Raw genomic sequence first — 15,030 nt, 5'->3', positions numbered from 1 at the left:
GGAAAGAAAATGCCATACCTGGAATCAGCGTTAGTAACCACGGCGGCGGCTGGTGCTATGGCCAGTATTGGCGGAGGGCGAGCCAGGTTTTATCTTTATCTTGGTTGGGCCGGTCACTCAGAGCGGCTAGCTCGGCGTCAGACAGATCACTCCCTCCTCGTCTTGAATCATGGTCTTCACATTGTCGATAGCATCGCTTGGCGCAACGTAAAGAGTGATGGTCTAGCCAGGATGAGTGTTGACGAAATTCTGCATTCCACCACGGAGACGAAGTACCAAGTGAATAGTGGACTCCTGCTGAACGTTGTAGTCACTCAGGGTTCGGCCGTCTGCCAACTACGCGCCGGCAAAAAATCAAACGCTGCTGGTCTTGGGGAATACCCTCCTTGTCTTGGTCAGCAGCCTGCATGTCGTCGTCCTCATCAGCTGGGGTCGAATCACGTTGTTTTATTTAAAACTACACCGCTGCCACCAATGTAATAGGTAGCCGAGTGGTAGGCGCGGTGAAATCAACAAGAATTACTTTTATTCTACTTTCAGGTACACACCTGAGATATAATCGTTCGTGAAAGAAGGAACGGCAAAATAACTGACTTTCTCTCCGGTGCTCACCTGGAGGTTGAATAGCTCGTTATTATCAAAATCTCATCTTCGAGTTATCTTTCATTGCTATCCAATCTAATCTAATCTTCTCTTTATCAAAACAGAAATGCGCAGCCGCTTTTATGCAGCAGACGACGTACGCTTACATACGGAGATACACTAAATATACATCAGGCAAAGCTCCGTATTAGTTCCGTACTGCTTCCGTATTGGTCGGGCAGGGATACTACACTATGGCTTCTGCTGTAGCATCGCTATCATCGCCTCTGGCGATGGGCGTCCAATGGTCAATGGTCAATGGTGTGTGTGTGTGTGTGTGTGTGTGTGTGTGTGTGTGTGTGTGTGTGTGTGTGCGGTACAGTATCATCACGGGATTCGCCATGTGTCCAGTACTGTTCCGTCAAAGAGAGCTACATGTAGCTGGCCACCATATTTGAATAGGCCTTTCAACGGCAGGATGATAATCTGAAACAACGTGGTAGGATGTGTATGTATGCGAAGTGCATCGAGGGTATGCATGCAGGGCAATAGCGCGGGTTAGAATCACATGTTATGTGAACAAAATGTACCTCTCATGGGAGCTAGTGATAGATTTATGGATCTATGTGTGTTTATGAGCTTCACCTGTATCCGACCATTGTTCCAATATGGTAACACGCTTTAGGAAATGGATTTTTGTGGGCCACAAAATTGTGAGAGCGATACATTTTCAATTTTTTATGATTCATGGTTCCTATATGAACCCAGACTAATATTGAGTTTGGAGGTACATCCAGCCTCCTATGTGAAACGGTCTCCCAATACTGAGCCAAGTAAGCGTGTATCGAAAGCAGTTTATGTCTGAAGTGTATACCTAGATGCATGACCACATATCATAATTTTTCCAAAGGAGTATGTTTTGTCTATGATGTGGGGCTGTGCCTGCCAAATATTGTTGGAATGTGGCTATTCATACAGAAGTTATACATGAACGGCTTCGAAATACTATTTTCTCATATCCGAGCAACGGGAAAACGGCTACCAAAATATACCCAATTCTGAATGGTTTGTAGAAATATCTGATTTTCTTATCTACCGCCTGAAGAGACATTATGATACCTCGCCAGGATGCATTGACGTTATTTCCACGTCATCTCGGCCAACGATAATTACCATGGAAAATCACTATGGCAACCTAATGTGTTTGAAATTATTTGTAAAGCTACCAATACTTTGTACAGGTGGTAACTTCGGTTACAAAAAGTGCACAGTTTTTCCTGTCATTCTTCATTTCCAACTCAAAGAGAAGTGCATAAACTTGTCACAAATAATGCTCTCACAGCAGGGCCAGAAGCTTTCAACAGAATCATGTGGCGATAAATATAGAATAGATTTCCGGTTCCACGGTTCCATGTGGCCAATTGCTGTTAGTCCGCAGTCACATCAAACAAGCCATTTCCAGCTTGCGCTGAAAGTGGCTTGTGCTCAGTGAAGCCGTTAGTCGCATCGACCCCTGAAATACGCTGAATTTTTGTTCGTGCTATGGAGGTTTTTCTTCACGATCATTTACGAAATTGATTTTTTGAGCAATCGAGGAGGAGTAGGCTTTCCCCAAATCGGCCCGTTTTTTCGCATAATCGACTTTCCCTAAGCTCAAAAATACATCATATTCGGATGCAAAATCAGCTGATTGTTCGAAAATCGACTACAAATTTTCAGCATAATTCAGCATTCAGCATTATCCTTCGTTATCTAGTTTCCGATCACTCAGTGTGCACTAGGGCATGCCTTCATAAAAGCGACTTCGTTTCATTTCATATACAATCGTTGAATAGTTTGACCTGGGCATCTTCTTTATCAAATGCTTTTGGATATTTTGACACAAGGGACGTCGTCCAACACTGGAAAATGTTTCTCTCACCAATCTATTAGGTTTCCACTATCATTTGAGTGAATCCTGGGCCGATTACTCGCAATAGTGTCGTCCAAATCGGGTATTTTTATGCGCCCGTGATCCCGTTGTTCCCATATGGGAACATTCCACTAACAGGGCTATCTTTGATCCGAATTCAATCATATTTCGACACCGAGGTTATTCAATCAGAATACACTTGCGTGGGACATTTCGTAATGATAGGGCAATTCCTTGATTGGTCGGGATGATAAAGGTAAGGTTCATTTTGTTATAATTTTGTTGAATACGAAAAGGACGACTGACGACTTGTTATCCAGACATTACAACGGGAACAGATAAGTTGGTGGAACGACATTTATTATAGACGGGACAAGAGACCAAGACGAACGAAACGACTACATGGTGATTATTGAAGAGCGAGAAAAGAGAGCAAGTCTGAACGGCAAGATAAAGGGCCTGGGTAGCTATGGCAATTATGGGCGCGCCAGTAGCTACCCAGGCCAACGGAACAAAAGGAGACAAAAGGTGAGTACGCGAGTGCATGCATGCCAGCTAGAAAAGGTACGGGAGGAGGTACCTAACAATTTGGAACAAGAGGGCTTAAAAGCCCAAGAGCCCTTGTTAGGCTTTCAATTAACGGATGTCCTCATGTGCGTTACTCGAACTGATAGAAACGGCATTGCGATACAAAAACATGTGACCAATAATCGCATGTGCATAAATGTTTCTATAAGTTCGAGTAACACATATAAGAACATAAGTAAAAAAAGCACAGCGAGAGCTCATGGGATTTCAAGCCCTCTTTTCTCAGGTTGAGCCAGCGTTCGGTCAACAGAGGATAAAGAGGGTGAAGACGTTAGACCTTGCACATCAGTGTTCTTTCGCAAACTTCGTACTTTGAAGTACTTTAGCCAGATACGCTGTACTTTATTGACTATGGGCGCAGCGTGTATAACGGAGAGCATCGTGTATAGGGCAAGAGTCACCACAGGCTTAGAGAAGGAGGAATATACTGGATTAATAGCAACAATATTCAAACAACGTTACCATAACCACCAATCATGATTTCGCCACAGACGACACGAGAATGACACCCGCCTATCGCAGTACGTCTGGGCCAAAAGGGATGAAGCGAAGGCATGCAGCATTCAACCCGCTCCAGTGCGTGGATCTTTCACAACTGCGGTCATTGACGCCATGCCGTGATGCAATATTTCGCAACTGCTATCATTTACACTTTTGCTTTGTGGTTGTATAAACTAGTATCCACAGTTACTCATTGGTGTTTTCTGATGATCGCTTATGGCGTAAAACTCGGAGCTAAAACACTTTTTCATGCTCGTACTGCAGTTTATTGATCATACGGACCTGAATCAAAAATATAAAAAATGGTAAAATTAATGGTCTTTGATGGAGAATCTAGTTTGAGAGAATATTAAATTAGCTACAAACAAAAGAACGTTTCTTCTATCATCGCCAGAAAGGAAATCGGATTAACTGCTACGTGTTTGATTAGGTGGAATGGCATCTTTGACTGGGAATCTGAACAGGAACACTTGGTCGCTCTATGCGTTCACTCTAACGCAAAGATATCCTGCCGATTGTTAATTTGGAAGTGACCTTTTCAACCTTGACAGTAATCTCACGAATTAGTATGCTGCGCAGTTCTCTTGTGTCTGTAACTAATCTAAAGTATAGACACTCAGCTCAGCATGAGAAACCGGAGCTTGAATACCCGAAGCCGTAGTCTCTTTGTCACACTCCTTGTCTATCTACGTTCTTTGTACACGATCCACATAGATCAGACCTTCTCCTACTTCAGGGGCAATTTGAATGGATCTCAACCAACTTACCGACATGCGTCTTAGCGTCGGTGCTACTCCGCAAAAGCACCAAACATTGAAGAATACAAATCCATGCCTTTACCAGTTTCATCGTGTCGGGCTGCATGGACCGACCTGCAAAACAAAGTGCGAATAAACACGAAAAGTCGGTGACTCGGATGGAGAGCCAAGGAAGAATTTAACGGAAAAAGTATACTGTCCAATACATAGATACTGGACAATCAGCTCATGCGATATCACCTGTCTTGGTTGCACGCGCACGCGCCTTCCCCCTCCTATGTTAGTACTATATCTTAGAACCTTGGAAATTGGAGGGCAGTAGGAGTGCGCATCCAAGACGTAAAATTTGATTGGCAGTTAGTTGTAGAACGTCAATACCGTTGGTCAGTGTCATGCTATGTTTTTCCATGAGCTGATTGTCCAGTAATTGATCGTATCAGTGGACAGCATAGTGTAACGTGTAGTTTCGTAAAGTACTTTTGGTTATACTTTTTCGAATACAGTAACAGGAGGCATGTGCCATTAGCTTCGTTTATGTGTCGACATGCAGGATTGTATAATGAAAGGCCATCTAGGATATAGAAAAAGAACTGAGACACTGATTTGTTAACAGCGGCCATTTTGTCACAGTCCCCAGTGGACTACGCAACATACCGGTGAGTAGGAGAACTACTTGAAAGAATCATGAATATGGACAAGTAAAATGTGCTAGCGGTTAGTAGAAACGAGATGATAGTCGTACAACAAACAGCGAATATGCGGTAATGAGAAAATAGATCAGCAGAAGAACACAGGCACATGTGAGTAGCACCACAACATGTAAGTGGAGAAAATTGGCATGTATGGAACGTGACAGAGTGTGTCCAAAGCTAAATTGCCATTAAATCGAGTCCTTTCGATGTATGCATGCCCGTAACAATGTGTCGGTTGTGCAAGGCTACTTCTCTATCAGAATAATTTGGGTTTTGACCTGTCTCGTTTATGCACAACACTTCAGAATTGCGCTAATTTGCATTCCGACAGAGAATTAGCTGGCGTAACAGTCGATCCTGCAACGTCTCTAAGTGCGGAATCTGTAGGCATTTCTACACATATTTCCGTGCTATTGTCGTGCTTTGGTCTTTGTCACTTTCATCAATCAGACTTCATCTACGTGATTCGACACTTATCTGCACGCAGGAAACCTTTGTGATAGCTCCGGCTCCGTTAGACAAGGCTGGAACATCGCATAGAATTATCTCGCCTCTGGGAGAACCTCTAAAGAAAGATTTTTATAATGTTGCTGGATCATCTCCTATATGCTTTTTTTAGTATATTCACGTACCAAGATTGTTGTTTTTGTCGATTGATGCCTTGGCTCCAATGCAAGCATGCCATTTTCGCTTTTCCTTCTGTTAATCGCAGAACCTGGTCTTGTGCAAAGCAAAAGCCGTGTTACACGTGGCCAGATCTCACAACTTCTCCAACTTCCATTCGTTCGTGGACCAGCATCTCGAGCGTCCATGTTGTTCGTAGGCAGCGTGTATTGCAACAGGCTTCCGGCAAATATTCGTTGCGATGAAGATATTCTGGGTTTCATAGCCGCACTGTGCCCAGATGTTCTTGAAGAGCTTTCTCTGTCTTGACGCATTCGTTAGACATATGCATTTGATCTTTTGTTAGTTTGTCTCTAATCGACAAAATAACTTTTTTCCTCGAATACCTCAACTTCTTTACTTCTATTTCATACATCTGCTTCGTTTATTCCTTACTCTTTCTTTCTTTCATAAAAATTAATAGAAAAAACAAGTTTTTCTCATATTTTCCAATTTTTGTTTTCATTAGCTACAGCGGATCCATTCACATTCTTCATCATATGAGAACTAGACCTGGTCTAGTGAGAAGGCATTCTACTTCCTGTAATTCTGGTGAAGTAAAATAGAGTAACAACAAGAACGACGACGAAATTGTCATTTCTGATCAGTACATGGCCGCTGATGGTGAGGCTGGCGCTTTTTCCCTGGATTAGAAGGTGAATGAGAAAACAGGTTTGCAGCACCTCAGTGACCTGCCGTATAAGCACTTTGATTCTGTTACTGTTTGTTCTGACCCCGAGATTCAATCTTTTTTTGAATGCACAAAAAACATCATTAATGCACGCAGGAGATGTCTCCAACCCTGTTGTAATCATAGGAGACTACTTTCAATCGAGTCGTGCTAAGTATAAAGCAATTGCTTCTAGGTGTTTTATAACCCATACACTGCACTACACTACAATATAGGTTCTTCTGTTATTGCTAGCCTGGTCGTGCAGGGAATGTGATCAAAATTTAACGTGCAAGGAATGAGATCAAAATTTAATTCCCCTAGCTATGCAGAAGACGTTATTTCAGCAACGTCCGGCGCTAGCCAGGGTCCACACAGCTTTAATTTCGTGTTTGTTCGTTTGTGTCACGCCTGGCGCTATCCCGTATCTGTCCCGTCCCGTACCATCAAGAGAATGAGTATGTATAGTAGCATTATGTATAGCAGTAAATCTGTAAACACCAAGAAATGAGTGACTGTCGAGGGCTGGAATTTATGTATGCGAAGTGTATAGGGGTAATGCATGCAGGGCGATAGTGCAGTAACGTCTGGCGCTAGCCGTGTTCCACTGGTTGTAGTAGTACAGTTGCACTCACTGAAATCAGACCCAACGTGCAAAGCTGGCGCCCTTAGCTTCCACGGCCTTTGGCGACCTGGAAGTGGAATGAATGCAGGGGTACACATGTACGCATACAATGATGGAATCGGAATTGGTCCAAGCGTCAGCTTTGTACTTTAGGTCTGATTTCAGTGACCGCAACTGTAGTAGTAGTAGTAGTAGTAGTAGTAGTAGTAGTAGTAGTAGTAGTAGTAGTAGTAGTAGTAGTAGTAGTAGTAGTAGTAGTAGTAGTAGTAGTAGTAGTAGTAGTAGTAGTAGTAGTAGTAGTAGTAGTAGTAGTAGTAGTAGTAGTAGGAAAACGCTTATGCACCCAGGAAGTCCCACCAGAAGAGCTAAGTTCGTTCACTGCGGCCCGCCTCATCCCACTGGACAAGCAACCGGGGGTGCGCCCTATCGCTGTTGGGGAGGTTTTCCGGAGACTAATAGGCAAAGCTGTGATGAAGATAATTCAGTATGACGCCATGCACGCCACAGCCCCTCGTCAACTCTGTGTTGGTGTTCCGTCTGGGTGTGAAGCTGCAGTGCATACGATGACCGACATGCTTGTCTCGCCGGAGGTGGAGGGTGTGCTCTTGGTCGATGCCACCAACGCTTTCAACGCTATGAACCGCACAGCAGCCCTACACAACGTGCCACTCGTCTGCCCTGCCCTGGGGCAGGTGTTCAAGAACACCTACAGCAGTCCATGCCGCCTGTTTGTGTCGGGTGGTGGAGAGATAAGGAGTCAGGAGGGTACCTGCCAAGGTGATCCTCTCGCCATGGCGATATACGCGGTCGCCATGATGCCATTGATAGACAAGCTGTCAGAGTGCTGCCCCGACGTGGTGCAGCTATGGTATGCTGATGACGATGCTGGTGGTGGACAGCTCCTCAATCTAAGGCAGTACTGGGATGGGATTCTGGAGCATGGCCCTGGGTATGGGTACTACCCTAACGCGAACAAGACAACACTAATTGTCAAGGAGCAGCATTCGGCCCTGGCACTCCAGCTTTTCAGGGACACGGGCATTCGTGTTGTGACCGAGGGTGCTCGTTATCTTGGCGGCGCACTCGGTACAACGGTCTTCTGTGAGGAGTATATCACAGATTTGATCGACAAGTGGACGCTGCAGGTTGATCGCCTGGCGGAGGTGGCCACCACTCAGCCACATGCTGCGTACGAGGTGTTTGTAAAGGGCCTCGTGTCCAAGTGGCGGTACCACTTGCGCGTCCTATCTTGCCCTGCGCATCTTCTGGCCCGTCTCGACGCCGCCATTACGGACAAGCTGCTGCCAGCGCTCAGCGGCCATTCGTGTTCGGACGAGTCGGCACTGAGAAAGTTGCTATCGCTACCAGCGCGGTTTGGTGGCATGGCAATCCCTGTGCCCTCGGTGGAGGCCGAGAAAGAGTATTCTGCATCCAGACAGATTGTGGCTCCTGTGGCGGCCTGCATAAGACCACCAGAACATCCAACGAGCACCAACGAAACTACTCAAACAGACCAGCTGAACGAGGCAATAGCCCTCAGCCGGCAGGAGGCCGGGCGTATTCGCAGAGAGAAAGCTGCCCAAGCCACGGGTCTCGTTAGCGAATTGCGCCCGGATTTGACAGCAACACAGGCGCTGTTGGTGGAGAATGCCGCGGAAAAGGGCGTATCATCTTGGGTAACGGCGGAACCATCGTCCCAAATGCAGATGGTGCTGAACAAATCGGATTTCCGAGATGCGTTCTGCATCCGCTACGGCCTGCAGCCTGACGGACTCCCCCTGACTTGTGTATGTGGTGCTGCAAACACAATAGACCATGCGATGATGTGTCCGGCAGGCGGCTACCCCATGGCACGCCACAATGAGATCCGGGACTTGTTGGCTGACGTGATGCGTGAGGCGGTCCGGGATGTGGAGGTGGAACCGCCTCTACTACCATATGATGGTGAGCGGCTCCAAGGGAGGACAGCCAACCGCTCGGCAGGTGCCCGCCTGGACATCCGGGCTTGTGGCTTCTGGACGAGACAGCAAGATGCCTTTTTCGACATCCGGGTTACACACCCAAAGGCAAGCTTGCTGTCGCGTCAGGAAGTCATCAGCCAGCTCCGAACGCATGAACGGATGAAGAAGCGCCAGTACGGAGAGCGGGTGACAGCAGTTGACAGAGGTACGTTTACACCGCTAGTTTTTTCTACCTCGGGCATGATTGGCAGAGAATGTTCAATGGCACTGAAGACACTGGCATGCCTGATTGCTGAGAAGAACGTCGACCTACACGTATCGGTTATCATGGGTCAGCTCCGTTGTAAGCTGTCAGTCTGCCTTATGCGATGGGCAGTCACCTGTTTGCGTGGTTCAAGATCGTCATACCGCCGCAACAGAATGAATTTCACGACGATGTGCAGGTTGCGGGCAGCCTGAGCGTGATAGTACCTGACAGACATTTGCCCAACATTGCCCCATGATAATGAATTCTTGAGTTTTTGGACATTGTATTGCATTGCTGCTCCATCTACATGGCTGTATTTGTGTTTCACATCTCCATTTCAAGTTTCCTAATAAAGATTGTGTCAAGTAGTAGTAGTAGTAGTAGTAGTAGTAGTAGTAGTAGTAGTAGTAGTAGTAGTAGTAGTAGTAGTAGTAGTAGTAGTAGTAGTAGTAGTAGTAGTAGTAGTAGTAGTAGTAGTAGTAGTAGTAGTAGTAGTAGTAGTAGTAGTAGTAGTAGTAGTAGTAGTAGTAGTAGTAGTAGTAGTAGTAGTAGTAGTAGTAGTAGTAGTAGTAGTAGTAGTAGTAGTAGTAGTAGTAGTAGTAGTAGTAGTAGTAGTAGTAGTAGTAGTAGTAGTAGTAGTAGTAGTAGTAGTAGTAGTAGTAGTAGTAGTAGTAGTAGTAGTAGTAGTAGTAGTAGTAGTAGTAGTAGTAGTAGTAGTAGTAGTAGTAGTAGTAGTAGTAGTAGTAGTAGTAGTAGTAGTAGTAGTAGTAGTAGTAGTAGTAGTAGTAGTAGTAGTAGTAGTAGTAGTAGTAGTAGTAGTAGTAGTAGTAGTAGTAGTAGTAGTAGTAGTAGTAGTAGTAGTAGTAGTAGTAGTAGTAGTAGTAGTAGTAGTAGTAGTAGTAGTAGTAGTAGTAGTAGTAGTAGTAGTAGTAGTAGTAGTAGTAGTAGTAGTAGTAGTAGTAGTAGTAGTAGTAGTAGTAGTAGTAGTAGTAGTAGTAGTAGTAGTAGTAGTAGTAGTAGTAGTAGTAGTAGTAGTAGTAGTAGTAGTAGTAGTAGTAGTAGTAGTAGTAGTAGTAGTAGTAGTAGTAGTAGTAGTAGTAGTAGTAGTAGTAGTAGTAGTAGTAGTAGTAGTAGTAGTAGTAGTAGTAGTAGTAGTAGTAGTAGTAGTAGTAGTAGTAGTAGTAGTAGTAGTAGTAGTAGTAGTAGTAGTAGTAGTAGTAGTAGTAGTAGTAGTAGTAGTAGTAGTAGTAGTAGTAGTAGTAGTAGTAGTAGTAGTAGTAGTAGTAGTAGTAGTAGTAGTAGTAGTAGTAGTAGTAGTAGTAGTAGTAGTAGTAGTAGTAGTAGTAGTAGTAGTAGTAGTAGTAGTAGTAGTAGTAGTAGTAGTAGTAGTAGTAGTAGTAGTAGTAGTAGTAGTAGTAGTAGTAGTAGTAGTAGTAGTAGTAGTAGTAGTAGTAGTAGTAGTAGTAGTAGTAGTAGTAGTAGTAGTAGTAGTAGTAGTAGTAGTAGTAGTAGTAGTAGTAGTAGTAGTAGTAGTAGTAGTAGTAGTAGTAGTAGTAGTAGTAGTAGTAGTAGTAGTAGTAGTAGTAGTAGTAGTAGTAGTAGTAGTAGTAGTAGTAGTAGTAGTAGTAGTAGTAGTAGTAGTAGTAGTAGTAGTAGTAGTAGTAGTAGTAGTAGTAGTAGTAGTAGTAGTAGTAGTAGTAGTAGTAGTAGTAGTAGTAGTAGTAGTAGTAGTAGTAGTAGTAGTAGTAGTAGTAGTAGTAGTAGTAGTAGTAGTAGTAGTAGTAGTAGTAGTAGTATTAGTAGTAGAATTTATTATTTTGATAGGGAAGGCCCTACAGACGTTGCCGTCTTGTTACAGGACAACACGAGACAGGCAGATAATTCCACCTATCAGCGCCAAGGAAAGAAATAGAGAACATGCCATATCTAGTGGTAGCACCGGGCAAAGAAAGTGAAGAGAATGATTGCCCTCTAGTGCGCCTCTCGGTGCCAGTAGCAGCCGACTTGAGGGTGAACATTGAGGAAAGAAGAGGGTCGGTAGAGGCAAGGCATGTATGCGAAGTGTATCGGGGGAATGCATGCCGGGCGACAGTGCATGCAGTAACGTCTGCCGCTAGCCAGGGTCCACAAAAACCGATTATCATGTATGCGAAGTGTATAGGGGGAATGCATGCAGGGCGCAAGTGCACTATGCAGAAACGTCTGGCGCTAGCCAGGGTCCACTTGTAGAGGCCTGGCATATGTGTATGTGAAGTGCATCGGGGGAATGCATGCAGGGCGATAGTGCAGTAACGTCTGGCACATGCATGATGAGCTAGGCAAAAAAAGTATAGCGTAGGGCACCGAGCTTCCAAGCTCTCTCGTTAACAAAATTAACGTTGATAGGGGACTCAGAAAGACTCCAAGCTGCAGAAAAAACCCGAAGTCCTACCTAAGACATAAATCACGCCACTGTGTACGTGGACACGTAACTAGACAAGCCCAGAGTGAAACAATTCTCCGAAAGTGGTGTTGGGAGATTTTCTGAAGAAAAGAATTAGTGTGTGTTTATTCTTTCCGCCTTCCGAACATCTTCGTCAGCATGGGCAACTGGTGCTTTCCCTGCTATTTGGAAACACGCAATTGTAACTCCGGTCTTTAAGAACAAGGGAAGTAAGCTCGATGCATCGAATTACCGCCCGATCTCGTTATTGTCAACAATCTCCAAGCTGTGTGAACGTATTATGTACAACCACTTATACACTTACCTGTCTCCTGTTCTACATCCGTCCCAGTCTGGATTCCGAAAAGGCGACTCTACGTCCTGGCAGCTTCTCAGACTTGTTCAATCGATGTCTTCTGTTCGTGAGAACGGCCATTACAGCATGCTATGTTTCTTTGATCTAAGCAAGGCCTTCGACACAGTATGGACACGCGGGCTCCTATACAAGCTGTCGCGCCATAGAATCCATGGTACTTGCTTCACGTGGCTCCGTACTTACCTGACGGGCAAACAGCAAAGGGTGCGTGTCGGCTCTGCTCTGTCTGCCAAAGGGCATGTACGGTCTGGAGTTCCTCAGGGATCAATCCTGGGGCCTCTCCTCTTTCTTATGTATGTAAACGATCTGGCAGAAATGGATCACACATCACTATATGCTGATGATACAGCACTACTTGTGACAGCACCCACTCTCCCCGAGGCTAGTGCCAAGTTACAGTCCAACATAGATGGCGTTATTCATTGGATGGAAAAATGGACATTGCAGCCCAACTCTTCGAAAACTGCTGTAATGTGTATCCCCCCCCCCCCCAGTTGTTCCTGTGACCTATCTTCATTAGTAACCAGTCCCTTCACCTTTCCAGGCACCACAAACCCGCTCTGCATCGTTGAAAAACACAAGCATCTTGGTGTCATTATTGACCAACACTTAACCTGGAAATCCCAGATCGAACATTTAGACAGCCGTGTTAGCTCAGTAATGGGATTTCTCTCATCACACATCACCCACCTCCACACCGACTGTCGCCATGTTATCTACACATCTTACATTCCGCCTATTTTTGATTACTGCTGCATAATTTGGGCCGGAATTTCTAAAACACTGATTGCTCGACTCGAAGTTATGCATAGGCGTCTTTTGAAAATATTATTTTGGCTTCCTCGCCTGACTCCAAGCGCAGACTTATACCGCCTTGCTTCTGCTGTGCCGCTCTCGGTCCGCGTGCGTTTTTTGGCATGCCAGACAATTCATAAAATTAAGCTGGGCATTGCTCCTCTTCATGCTCTCTCCTGCCTAAGCTGGTTTGCTCAATCTCAAGACATGCGCACCAGAAACTCTCTCCGCTTCCCTATTGCGCGGTCTGCCTCCATGATAACATCTCCTCTCTTCCTTGCTTACCGCCATTGGTCTCTCCTCCCACAACATCTAAAATCCTGCCAATGTTACAATACATTCACACAGCTACTGCAGAATGCAACATACTAGTTGACATCCAGCCCTGCCCTAGCTTCTCTTGCTTTTCAGTTCCCCTTTCATTCTTTTTCTTTCTCCCCTCTAGCTCTATTACCGCCATGGCTGGCTATCGCCCACATCACCATTTCATTGGCTAGTGCCACGTGATTGTGAATAAATAAATAAAATAAATAAATGGGATTTGAACGGCATTAATGGATCAGCGCATGATCGCTTGCTGTTTGTTATGTTCAAGCTTTTCCATCCTGAATACCACTTAGGCACTTGGCCTTCCACAACTATTTGTCCTGCACTGAATCTCCAAAAGACATAGAAATGGCGAACTCGGGTTATGTTGCTTTCGGAGGCTAGGGAAGGGTGGAATTGGCGGCAAGCCGTCTCATATTGTTCTTGTTTGGAACTACTGTCTCCACGCAATACAACTAAGAATGGTTTCCCCCGTCTTGAATGCGGTAATTAGGATTTTGCCCATGACAGTTGATATAACCTTGGACTGGAGTTTTCACGTCATTTATGATATCAAAATGACTTACTTGAAATGCACCCACGGTCGGTCCTCAGTCTTCCTGTTCTTCCTTGCTCCCGTGTTATAGTACTTGAAACTCCTCAGTTAACAGCGGTTTCCAGCCTTTGGACTAGAAAAGAAGATGTTCTCTTCCTCACAGGTCAGTGGAGCTGTCCTTGTTTACACGGTCTATACTTTGTCCTCTATCTGACAACTGCCTACTTGATTAGTTACAGTCTGCATGCAGTTCTCGCCTGAACGAAGTACTAGTGACACAAATTCCCTGGGAATCCTGGTCCACAGGTGGTCACTGCTGCTTCCGGTGAAATAAACACAGAGCCTCGTAACAACAGTGAGCATGTGAACATATGCGCATCCACGTAAAGGAAAAGGCGTGCTCTATTTCCTACCTGGCATTTCTGCTACTGCTATTTTGATAGACGTCAGGATCGCGTATATGTACCTGCCGTGCAGGATTAGTAGTGGATATCCTCATATGCAAACCCGCATCCAGCCTGCTTCGCACGGACGGTAAAGTGGCCACTTATGGTGGACGGAACAACCGTGCACGTTGACACTGAGTTCTCTGTAGAAAGGACTAAATCTATGGTGCTACCTTGGGGACAGAGAGGTGTAATACTTGTCGGGGACAGCACGTTGTGTGAGCCAATACTGGCTCCGCTCGTGCAGAGGATGAATTGATTTCTGCAACAGACCCAATAAGTGACCATGCCGTCCTTGCACTAAAAGGACGAGAGTTCTCGTCAGCTCAACACAGCAAGTACTTGGTGGACAGTGGTGCTGAGTTTCGTCTGGAGAACAAAGCAGTGCTCATTGAAAGTCTTGGCCATTACAAAAGGCAGACACGCAAAACTATAGCTGCTTTTAGCGACACTAGAAATTATAATGCATAGTACAAGGTATATTCCGTGTTAGACAATTCCGTAGAAATCATGGTCTCTATGTACTTCCAAATGTGATATCCAACTTTATCTTCCACAGAGGTGTTCCCTGGACCACTGTGAGTGATGTTCAAGAGAAAGCAATTTTCCAACTATTCGCCCTGAGACACGGTATTGCATGCACTGGTTCATTTATACGCTATACGTGATCTAATCTTTGGTTCCAGATACTTTGGATTTGGAATCCTGCATTCCGTGAGTGAATAAACAATATGTTTGTGCCTGCTACCTCAGCCAGTGCGTTCAGTAGATCTATTTTTGGTCGGGTCTTCCACTTTTAGGGCACTAAGAGATGCTCTGCTCGCCATCATGGGCTCGCGACGCGGATCGCTCTACACATTCAACTTAAGGCAAGGACATCTCGCGGATTGTTGACTGGGAAGTGACTTTGGAAAATTGACAACAGCGTCA

General features: G+C 45.0%; 1 protein-coding gene across 2 annotated transcripts in view; it reads right to left on the bottom strand.

Moving 5' to 3' along the window:
* LOC135819817 (E-selectin-like) overlaps positions 1 to 13,849 on the bottom strand; it is a 115,455-nt gene extending 101,606 nt beyond the window's left edge. For both annotated transcript variants that reach the window (XM_065333095.1, XM_065333096.1), the window contains exons 1-2: positions 13,686 to 13,849; positions 4,351 to 4,455 (exon numbers count right to left, since the gene is read on the bottom strand). In XM_065333095.1, coding sequence (XP_065189167.1) covers positions 4,351 to 4,447 — 97 coding nt within the window. In that variant the 5' untranslated portion in view covers positions 4,448 to 4,455; positions 13,686 to 13,849. The remainder of the gene's footprint in view (positions 1 to 4,350; positions 4,456 to 13,685) is intronic.
* Between the last annotated feature and the right edge of the window lie 1,181 nt (positions 13,850 to 15,030).

This window comes from Sycon ciliatum, chromosome 6 (assembly GCF_964019385.1).
Source record: "Sycon ciliatum chromosome 6, ocSycCili1.1, whole genome shotgun sequence".
In the NCBI taxonomy this organism is placed as follows: Eukaryota; Metazoa; Porifera; class Calcarea; order Leucosolenida; family Sycettidae; genus Sycon; species Sycon ciliatum.
This window is presented reverse-complemented; position numbering and strand designations above follow the sequence as displayed.